At 41.0% G+C, this 11,523-nt stretch overlaps 1 protein-coding gene across 1 annotated transcript; it reads right to left on the bottom strand.

The window, feature by feature from the left end:
• Positions 1-39: 39 nt before the first annotated feature.
• Positions 40-11,455, bottom strand: chadlb (chondroadherin-like b). The gene is made up of 11 exons (XM_047378164.1): positions 11,341-11,455; positions 7,755-7,931; positions 7,473-7,667; positions 6,695-6,850; positions 6,456-6,601; positions 5,991-6,272; positions 5,681-5,900; positions 1,998-2,271; positions 1,505-1,917; positions 1,267-1,433; positions 40-1,170 (listed from the first exon to the last, which is right to left on the bottom strand). Exons 2-11 carry the CDS (start codon positions 7,929-7,931, stop codon positions 912-914), a joined length of 2,289 nt encoding a protein of 762 aa, XP_047234120.1. The 5' UTR covers positions 11,341-11,455; the 3' UTR covers positions 40-911.
• Positions 11,456-11,523: the final 68 nt, after the last annotated feature.

Raw genomic sequence — 11,523 nt, 5'->3', positions numbered from 1 at the left:
AATAAAAAGTGGTTAGAAGTTTAAACCTTAGATCTAACATTGTGTAATCCACCGCATTTATTCATGTCTATCCATATTGGAACACAATTTTATTTAAAAACAAGTGAGGAGAAATGGGCATGGGTTTGAGATTCTTAATTTGTGATAAACAGGATTAAAAATACAAGTTTAATGTTATTCACACAGTATTTCAACCAAAAACATCTAGCATGATTGTGTTGCTTGTATTTAAAACTAAACATTATAAAATTAATTTATATATTATGTCGCCTACAACATTTATTGTAACGGTTTGTCTCTGAATGCTGTTTTTTCATGCTATTTCTAATGGTCATTTCTTCTGGAGCTCATTCAACAAAAACCAAACAAGAGAACAACATAGCTGGCTTATCGGGCAATCCTTAACATTAACAAAATAATCAAACCTTTTCAGCATGTTGCCAATTGATGGAAGGTAAGCAAATAATTTGAACTTCATGAAAACACAAATGGCCACAAAAAAGTACAGTAATACATGGCTACAAACACTAATAAAAAGTCAGACCAGTTGAGGGTCAGAACGTAAGGTAGATAAAACAAATAGTCATTCAATTGGCCACCAGAATAAGCTGAATAGATCACAACAATGGGGGTCAAGTGTCAGATCCATGGCTTTCAGTGGCCCAAGTTCACAAGTAAATAGTTTCTCATAGTTAATACCAATAGAACCATGTTCATCTTTTTTTCAGTGCTGCACAGTTAACTAATTAACTAACTAACCTCTGCAGCAATTATAATGAAGCAGGTAGTACAGTTTGTAATCACTTACATGCTCAGCCAAAAGTTTCAATAGGCCAGTTCTGTAGGACGTTCTGGTGTAAAAATATCAGCACAAAAGCCTGATTTAAGTTGGACTGATTGTAAGCCCTTCCTCATTTGTTCGAGGCTCCTTGTTTTGTATTCCAACTCCTGTGAAGTCTGCCGTTTTGTGATTGGATTCGGTACCTAACACTGATGGTTGCCCAGCGCTTGAACCTCTTGCCTGGCTTTGGGGTGCCAACAGGTTTGGCCAGAAGACTCTCTCCACCGGGACAGGCCTTGAACACGTGGACATCTTTGACCTTTCGACCCTTCACCTCAGGTGGATTAGCACAGGTGGCTCTCACCTTGAAGTTAACCTTCTCAATCCACCTACATGAAAGAGATGAATAGAAAAGGTAAAAGTACTTAGACATGCCAGAGTGGTGTCTGCTAAGGAGACATTTTTAAGTCAAAGTTGCTCCTTACAGGCGTAGCGGCAGTAGAGGGCAGTCGCACATCAAAGAGTTGTTGGCCAGGTTGATGACTTCCAGGGAGGTGAGTTGGTGGAAGTCAGGCACCTGCTCTAACTTATTGCCCTCCAGAAACAGACTTCTTAACCCTAGAACCACACCAGCTAGGGAGTTTTCGGACATCTGCAGTTTGAAAAACATAATCAGAAAGCACTTTCATGCTCTCGATTAAGCTCTTTAGGATTGAAACCCACCTTCTCCAGTCCCATCTTATCCAGATATAGTTCCTTCAGAGATCCCTTCAGAGGTTCAAAAGCGTTTGGACCCACCCAGCGTATCAGATTACCAGACAGCCTGAGGTCCTTGATGTTCCTTGCCTTGCTCAAAGCCTCAGTAGGCACCTGCTTCAGCTTATTTCTCCCCAGGTGGAGTGTATCTAGACCAGTGGCCTGATCCAGAGCCCTGGGTGAAATGGTCCTAATGGCATTCCCAGTGAGGAAAAGAGCTGTGAGACCCTTAGCTCCTGTCAGGATTCCAGGCTCCAGCTTGGTGATAGCGTTGTTCTCCAAGTGAAGCACTAGCAGACTAGGCACCAGTTTAAAAGCTGCTTTGGGGAAATTAGCAAATTGGTTCTTTTCCAGGTGAAGATAAGTCAGCTGTGGTAGTCCTGTGGATTTGAATGATAACAAAACTTGTAATTCTTGAGAGAATAAACTTTATAGATGATTTTGTTCTCATAAAAAACACCTTTAAAGGCTTCAGGGCTAAGGGACCTGAGGTTGTTCTCGGACAGGTAGAGGTATATGAGTCCCTTCATGTCGCTGAAAGCCCCATCTGCCACTTCCACGATCTTGCAGCGCTGCAGATGCAGGGACACCACCTGGACCACACCAGGAAAACTGTTGCTGGGGATGTAGTGGAAGTTATTACCTCGCAGATCAAGAAGACGTGTCTCGGGAGAGAAACCTCGAGGCACTTTGGTGAGGCCGCGGTTCTCGCACGAGGAGTGGTGTGTCTCAGTCTGTAGATGAACAATCATGGAAATATTTTAGGCTACTCCATGTCCCCCCCCCCCCCCCCCCCCCCCCCCCCCCCCCCCCACACACACACACACACGCAACTAGTAGTTTCATCTTTCCCTAAACTGATATCCTGGAAATAATCTTGACCTGTAAGCAAAATGGACCTGTTTGGAGTAGTCCCCAACAGCAAACATTTCATTTCAAAAAAGAAAAAGGCAGCATAGCTTAGATTTGAAAAGTTGTATCTAAAAAAACAAAAACTGAACCTCGAGAGCAATGTTTGTTAGGAAAAATAGATCCGACACAAATGAGTTTGACCATAATACACAGGAGCATGTTTGTGAAGAACTAAGCATAAATACCTCACACTACTTATCAATCAAGGTAGTGGAAGGGTGATAATTTGGACTCAGGTCCAGAGAGGCCTCGAGAGCTGAGCAACAGTCAGTCATGGAGTTGGTTGTTAACTCCTCTACATATCAAACTGGCATGGTGTTGCCCTCAGACAATATACCAGTATTTTGTCCCTCCCACCATCCCTTTGAAATTTGTTAAGTACAAAATCACATTCAAAGTCTGATGAGAATTCTGTGACCAATGACATTTCAAATTGAAGAGCATGACCTTTTGTTTGGGGGTGTTTGGGACCATAGCTGGCCTGGACACATTGCTAGCAGAAGGTGAGATAAAAGCTACTTTTTAGCATGTTTAAATTTAAAAAACGTTGTACAAACAATATCTGTGATGTGCCTTATTATGTGCAGTAGCATGATTAACTGAGTAAATGTACTTCTTGCCTTAATTTATATCTAGAAGGTGTCAATTCCAATTAAGTTGGGACACTGTGAAACATCAATAAAAACAGAATATAATGATTTGCAAATCCTGTTTAATTTATATGCGATTGAATACACAACGAAGACAAGATGTTTAATGTTCAAACTGATAAACTTTGTTGTTTTTATGCTTGCAACATGGTCCAAACAAGCTGGGACAGGTGCGTTTATCACTGTGTTAAATCGCCCTTTCTTTTTAACACTTAATAAGCTCTGGGAACTGAGGACACTATTTGTTGAAGTGTTGTAGGTGAAATTCTTTTACTTTTTTGTTTTATGGACAACTTCAGTTGCTCAACAGCTCTTGTCGTATTTTGCCCTTTGTAATGCGGCACAGATTGTCAAAAGGAGACAGCCCTGGAGTGCAGGCAAACCAGTCTAGTAGCCACACTCTTTTACTACGAAGCCAAACTGTTATAACACCCGCAGAATGTGGCTTGGCATTGTCTTGCTGAAATAAGCAGCCTGAAAATGACAATGTGTGGATGGCAGCATATGTTGCTCCAAAAAACATGTATGTACCTTTCAGCATTAATGGTGCCCTCACAAATGTGCACGTTACCCATGATGCCCTGGGCACTAACACACCCCAATACCATCACAGATGCTGGCTGTTGAACTTCATGCTGATAACAATCCGGAGAGTCCTTTCCTTCTTTGGCCTGGAGGAGATGACGTCCATGATTTCCAAAAACAATTTGAAATGTGGACTCGTCAGACCACAGCAACCTTTTCCACTTTGCGTCACTTCATCTCAGATGAGCTCAGGCCCAGAGGAGGGTTTCTGGGTGTTGTTGATATATGGCTTTTGCTTTGCATGGTAACATTTTAAAGTGCACGTGTAAATGTAGCAACGAACTGTGTTAATGGACAATGGGTTTCTGAAGTGTTCCTGAGCCCACGTGGTAATATCTGATACTTAATGATGTCAGTCAATAATGCAGTCCCTCCTGAGAGATCGAAGGTCAAGGGCATTCAATATTGGTTTTCGGCCTTGCCGCTTACTTGCAAAGATTTCTCCAGATTTTCTGAATCTTTTGGTGATATTATGATCTGTAGGTTATGAAATCCCTAAATTCCTTGCGATTGTATGTGGAGAAGCGCTCTTAAACCGCAGTGAACAGAGCAACCGAGCCTTTCGGGATGCTACTTTTATACATTGCTCAACTTTGCCAGTCTTTTGTTTTCCCAGCCTTTTTGGAACCTTTGCAAGCATCAAATTCAAAATGAGTGAATATTTGCAAAAACAAAAAAAAAATAAAGTTTATCAGATTGAACATTAAATATGTTTTTTGTAGTGTATTCAATTGCATATAGATTGAACAGGATTTGCTAATCATTGTATTCTGATTTTTATTTATGTTTCACAAACGTCCCAACTTCATTGGAGTTGAGGTCGTAGTTTTTTGTTCATTGCCTCAGGGCAACATTGTGGAGTTAGACCACTTTTATTTGCCCACTAACATGCACATGAATGTAGTTAAACAGAAATGCAGAATTATCTCCGTAATATATATTTTTGCTGTATTTACCACTATTACCAACAGCAAATTAATGCAAATAGATTTTATATGTACAAAGAACTTGACAGAGCAGTTAGGGTCATTACTTCTGAAAATGAGTGTGTGTGTGGTTTTGTATGTGCTGCTGAGAAAGGATAGTTTTTAACCAACAAAGAAAGGTCAATTTTGGAAAGCAAGGGTATTCTTCTGGTCCTCACTTTTTCATGTTGTTTTTGGGTTTAGGTGTAAATTGAATTAAGGTTTCGTTTAGGGTTTGGTTCAGGGTTTGGCCATAGAAATAAATGGAAAATGAATGGAAGTCAATGCAAAATCCTTGTAAAGATAGAAAGACGAGGATGTGTGTCTGTCCATAAGCAGGTTGAAAAGAGGTATATGACCTTCTCTAACTATATGCTTTCTGGTTTCGTTTGAAAACTGATGGCCCATCTGGTGACAATGAGTATTTGATAAAGAGGAGAATAAAGATGATGATGACATTACGAAGCCGGACTATTTTGGGGCTTGGGATGCACATTTTATGATCAATATATAATCAGGGGTCTCGAAGCTCATAAAAACAAGTGGAAAACTTTTTTTCTGCTAGAAAAAACTCATTCTATGGAGGGTTAATCATCTGGCACAGTGATCCCAGGAATACCTTGAGTTCTGCAGCTAAATCACACATTGAATGTGTTGCAGGTGCAAAGCCAAAGTCTATATAATAGAACAAACCACATAGAACTGACACAACATACCTCCATAACCAAGTGAGGTAAAGATGATTACTTCAAGTTATTGCTGCTTATGGTGGTTCTACAAGTAACAGTTAAGGTAGTTTTCATAAGAATCTTAGAAATAAAAGACTGTACATTCTTTGGCTTCATTACCTGTGTTTAACCGACCATAAAACTATAACTTGATACTTGCTTTCTAGTATGCTGAACTACAGGAGAGAGCAAGAACACTTTGCACAACCCACAAACAAAGCAAAACAGGTAATAAAGATCAGCAGATTCACAATGTAAATCCTTTTTATTAATCCATCCAGTCTACTTAAATAACCCTCTCACCTCACAGACACAGTTAGCAGGACATTTCATCTTGTTTTCCGGCTCTTGGGTGGGTGGTGGAGTTATCCTGGTTGCTTCCTCAAACTCTGCCTTCAGCATGGCTTCCTGGCTCTGGCAGCGCAGGTCCATAGGGTAGACGGCCTTCAGACTCTCTCCTGAGAGATGGGCTGGTCCTCCACAGGTCCCCAACAGCTTTACCTTGCGACGGATTGCCCACTCTCTGCAGGGTGGTAGAAACAAAAAAATGGTGAAAACATCCCTGTGGTGAATAAAAACTCGTCAGTGAGCGTTCCACAACGGTTTGTTGCACCTGAATGGACGCAGGTAGCAGTTGCATTTGATGGGGTTCCCAGCCAGATTGAGACGTGCCAGCTTGGGTGAGCCTTCAGAAAAGGGCTGAAGGACACGCAACTGGTTATGGCTTATGTCCAGGTGCACAAGGCAGGGGGATTTAGATACAGCTGTGTTGACCAGGTCCTGCAGGGACATGTGGTCCAGGAAGAGGTGGGTCAACTTTGCCATGGACACTGCATCCTCTCCCAGATACGTCATGGGGTTATGGCTGAGGTCCAGACGAGTCACCTCTGGCAGTCTGGACACAGTAAAGAAGACGTGTCGAGAAAGGGAGGAGCGGCAGTGGGATTTAAACAAGTATGTTAATGCAATAGAGAGAACTGATGCCTGCTATCCTCTCAGGAGAAATGGTCAAGCTCGTTGCCCACGGAGGCCAGAGATTGTTTGACACTGACCTCACACCTCCACTAGGCATCCTTACCTTGTCATGGTTTCAGTTGGGAAAAATTGTAGCTCATTGTGGTCCAAGCTGACCCGGTTGAGCGTGAACAAGCCAGCGAAAGCCTCAGTGTCCAGGTAATTCAGAGAATTGTGACTGAGACGAAGCCACTTGATGTTCTGCAAGCCCTTAGAGGACAAACGTTTGCTTGTATTAACAATTCTGACTCTAACTTGTGTGTGTGCAGATTCCCCTATTGGGAAACGTTTGTGTTTGTGTACCTGGAAGGCCAAGTTGGGCATGTAGACCAGCTGGTTGTGGGTGATAGAGAGAAGGTTGAGAAAGCCCAGCTGAGAGAAAGCTCCAGGCTGGATCTCTTCCACACGGTTATGGTCAATAAAAAGCTGCTTCAATGAGGAAAGGCCATCAAAAGACTCCTGGACTCAGAAACCATAAAGGATAGTTTTACCATGCTGGCCTGAAAATATGGTTTCTATTATTATTATTTAGTGGTAGTTTGTTTTTCTTTGCCATAGAAAGTACTACTGGTTCAGTGTGTGTGTTTAGATGTGTCTTTTTACTGGATGGAGCCATAGATACAGTTATTTGTGTACTGTTTTTGGAAGTACTCCTGGCACAAAGAATATGCGCCTATTTCCTAGATGGAGCATTTGGCTGAGCTTTCACTCCATTAACTTACTAATTACTCCTGGCCAAGAGCTTGTGTTTAGCTTTGTTTCCTTTATGAATAAAGCCACCATCTCCACATTTCGACCAAAAATGTGAAATTGCTGCAATATCAGTAACTCTTCATTGGATCTGAATCTGACTATTTGTCTGGATTGTGCTGGAATCAATAAGTTTAATTTGAATTAAATTCAAAACTGAAATGAATTCTTATAAGTGGATATAAGTTGAACTTGTTTGTCTCAGAGTGCTGTGAGATGACATTTGTTGGGAAAAGGTGTTATACAAGTGACACAATTTAACTGAATAAAGATTAACAGCATAGCAGTATTTCATTGGTTAATAAAGCTTTATCTGCAAATTTCTGATCACCTGGTACAGAATCTCTATGTTGTTGTTGGCCAGGTTAAGGAAGACCAGGCGACCGAGGCCACGGAAAGCCCCTTCCTTAACTCTGCGGATGTTACACCGCTGCAGTGACAGGTGAGTCAGGTAGGGAGTGTGTTTAAAAGCTCCTGAGGGAAGTTCTTGGATGTCATTGCCTTGAAGATCCAGCTTCACTGTTATCTAGAACCACACACATTTCATATATAGTTTCAATATTGTGAAAAACTGTAGTCTAGAAATCTTTATCGGTGTGTGTTAGCAAGAAACCTCATCAACAGCAGAAGGAACTCGGGTCAGGTTTTTGTTCACACAGGCCACTCTGAGCTGGACCTGGTCGCAAACACACTGCTGTGGACATTTTGCTGTGTAGCTTGCAGGGATACCAAGGAGCAACAAGCAGAGCAGCGGAGCCCAGAAGGTGTTAGTTAAATCCTGAAGGGACATCTGAAATTAAACAGCATTTATATAATGATTACTTCAATATGCAGTAATAAGTTCTCTTTAAGCATCCAATACCATGAAAATTGTTAATAGCCACTAGGACAAAAAAGGTATGAAGCAAGAGATCCTTAGATTACAACCCCAAATTCCAGTGAAGCTGGGACGTTGCATATAACGTAAATAAAAACAGAATACAATGATTTGAAAATCCAGTACAAACTATATGCAATTAAATACACTACAAATACAAGATTTTTAATGTTCAAACCAGTGAATTGTTTTTTGCTTGCTGATATTCACTCATTTTGAATTTGATGCTTGCAACACGTTCCCAAAAAGCTGGAACAGAAGCATGTTTACCACTGTGCTATATCACCCTTCCTTCTAACAACACTTAATAAGTGTTTGGAAACTGAAGACACTAATTATTGAAGCCTTGTAGTTGGAATTCATTCCCATTCTTGCTTGATGTACAACTCCAATTCCTAAACAGTCTGAGGTCTTCGTTGTCATTTTTTGCCCTTCATAATGGGCCACACATTTTTAATAGGAGACAGGTAGGGACTGCAGGCAGGCCTGTCTAGGTGCCCCTGTCCCAACCTTTTCTAAACGGGTTGCATGGATCAAAATTAAATAAAGTGAATATATGCAAAAGAAAACAATAAAGCTTGTCAGTAATAATCCAGAGAAACTCTGGAGGAGTGGGAGAGATTCCCAGTTCAGGTGGTAGAATCTGTTCACAACAGCTATTAGTGGAAACCTTCAATAATATGGCCTATATAAAAGAGGGTGAATAAGAAAACCGCTGTTGAGAGAAAGCCATAAGAAGTCAATTGTAGTTTATCTCAGGCAATCTAGGGGAAATGGCAAAGACGTTGGAGAGAACGCGCTGGTTAAATCCGACCAAAACTGAAATATTTGGACTATATGCAAAATGCTCTGTGTGAAGGAAAACTGACAAACTATATTACGGAAAGCATTGGGTCACATCACCAAATCAATTCTGATGTTACAATCAGGTGTATAAAGTTTGGAGTGGAGAAACTTGACCGGTCTGCACAGAGTCCTGACCTCAACCTTCTTGAACACCTTTGGGATGAATTAGAGCGGAGGCAGCATTTCTGGTTTTCTCATCTAACTATGAACACACTCCTAAACCTTATGGAACATGCTTACAGAATAGGTAAAGTTGCTATTGCTGGAAATGGTGAGTCCATCAACAAATTGGACCTTTATAGATTAAGAATAGGATGTCGTCAAAGTTCATGTTAATGTAGACAAATACTTTTTGCAATATAGTGTAGCACAACACTTAAAACACAATTCCTAAAGTGAAACATGGTGGTTGCTTTGCATCAGAAGGGACAGGGAACGTGGTCAGACTTGATAGGATGATATAAATACAGAGCAATTTGTAAGAGGCAACAAAAAGGCTTAAAATTGAGGGGCTTTGTCAGAAACTCGAGAAGACACAGGTAGAGGCTCCCGCAATCATCTGAATCAGTGATTACCTGACTAACAAATCACAGTTTGTGGAACTGAATGGTTGTGTGTCTAACCAGGTGGTCAGCAGCAAAGGGGATTGTACTTTCATAATTTCCTTTTCATTCTATACACCTCAGACTTCCAGTACAAGACAGAGTCCTGTCATCTGCAGAAATACTTGGATGACTCTGCAGTTCTCGGGTGTATCAGAGATATTCAAGAAGGTGAGTACAGATATTCAAGAAGGTGGACAACTTTGTGGCATGGTTTGCAAAGAATCATTTTATCTTGAATGTGAACCACACGAAGGAGATGACTGTGGATTTCAAGAGAAACATGAATAGCTCAAACTATTTCTATCATGCGAGACAAAGTGGATGAGTTTAAGTACTCCTGTGCAAACCTGGAGAATAGACTGGACTGGAAAAGCCACAGAGAATGGCCCAGTCAAAGCAGAGACTTAAAAACGAATGTTCACAGACACTCTCCATCCAGCCTGACTGAGCTTGAGCCATTGCGCAATAAATGAGCAAAATGTTTAGTCTCTGGCTGTGGAAAACCCGCAGAGAGGTATTCCCAAAGATTGTACTTTATGTTGGTCTGTTAGGTATTATTTAGTCAACTCAGAGGTAAGAACGATACAGAGTCAGTTTTACTTGTGACAAGGGTAGCCCACTTTGCAGTGCAACTACAAAGTTTTGACACCCTATCTCTTTATTTATTGGCTGTGGTCCAAACCCAGTTCAACAGACAGTTCAGACAGGGTGTGTGTGTGAGAGACTGAAAGGAGGCTGATTCTCACGGGCCTCTGGTGTGGGTGTGTGTGTGTACAAATAGATAACGGAAACCCACACACCAGGGAGGACTGCATACCAGAGCATGATACACAGCAGAGTGCAGGTGCATTACAGCACAAAGATTTTACATGAGTGACAAGTCCTCACACCCATCCAACATGGTCCATCCCATAAAATCCCAGTGAAATACATACAGTTGTATTTGTAGTTGGATGCTAAACTGTACTCATACTTTTGAACGTCTCTAATTTGAGAGGAGTCATTTGCAAACTAGTGAAATTCTTAAGAAATCAGAGCTTTGAAATATGAAACTACATAAACATACTGCCTTAGATTTTGTTTCAATCTATTAATTTTTTTTTTTTTAAGTAGTTAAAGCTTGTTTACACTTTAGGAAAAAGATATTTGTCACAGTTCCAAGAGTCTGATTTGACAAGGCGTTTGTGCCATTTGCCCTAGTCTCCATTGGAATGCCCTGAAACCACATCCTCCTGCTGGATCAACAACCTTGATTCACAGAAATCAAAGGATCGACTGTTTCATTTTTCCAGAAATGTGGAGATCCAAAATGTTGGCTCGCTTAATAGTGCCTCCTTAAACCTTGTACAATCTTACACCAGGGGAATAAGCAAAAACAAAATTGCAATACATAATTGTATAATTGTTTTTAATATTTAAAAAAACAAAGTTCAAAAAAACATGTTTTTTTCTAAACATTATTCCTAAATAAAGAAAATGAAGCACTGTTAAAGCATAATTCAGGATTTTGTACCCTAACCGAAAAAGAAGCAGCTCAGAAACTAAACACGGAGGAATTTCCCCCCTCCGTGCATGTTTACTTGGGCCCTCATGGGCTCAATGGTCCAAACTGGTTGGAAACAGCGTACAAAGACCCAGTGTCTTTTCCTACCAATGTGTTCAAATGTGTTGCCTCTGAAAAAAAAAAGTCCTCCAAGCAGACACGGTGTGAGAACAGATTATAGATTTTAACGATGTTACCTGAAATTTAGACATTGCATGCATGTCAAACTAGGTTAATAAAGCATCGTCAATAGTAAGCAGTAAGATTATCTGAGATTTTTAAAGCCAAACAGATGATTTTGATAAAGCCCATTTTAGCACAGACTCACCTCAGCTTCACTGCAGCTCTGTCCAGCTCTCACTGACTCTGCCCCTCTTTACCCAGCTGTGCCTCATCCAAAACCAACTGTGTTTAGCTCCCTTCCACGCTGCGTCACTCCTGGCGAACTCACCTCCACCTCCCACTCCCACAGGAGTGGATTCATTCATAATTTAAATCAGACGGAAATCCT

The sequence above is a fragment of the Girardinichthys multiradiatus genome, chromosome 10 (genome assembly GCF_021462225.1).
Source record: "Girardinichthys multiradiatus isolate DD_20200921_A chromosome 10, DD_fGirMul_XY1, whole genome shotgun sequence".
Classification (NCBI taxonomy): Eukaryota; Metazoa; Chordata; class Actinopteri; order Cyprinodontiformes; family Goodeidae; genus Girardinichthys; species Girardinichthys multiradiatus.
This window is presented reverse-complemented; position numbering and strand designations above follow the sequence as displayed.

Bases quoted from the DNA above. Each gene is read 5' to 3' on its own strand.
- chadlb (XM_047378164.1), bottom strand. From the start codon at position 7,931: ATGTCCCTTCAGGATTTAACTAACACCTTCTGGGCTCCGCTGCTCTGC. The intron at 7,668-7,754 runs GTTTCTTGCTAA...GTGTGGTTCTAG, and splicing joins TTCCTTCTGCTGTTGATGAG to ATAACAGTGAAGCTGGATCT. The intron at 1,434-1,504 runs GTGGGTTTCAAT...TTCAAACTGCAG, and splicing joins ATAAGATGGGACTGGAGAAG to ATGTCCGAAAACTCCCTAGC.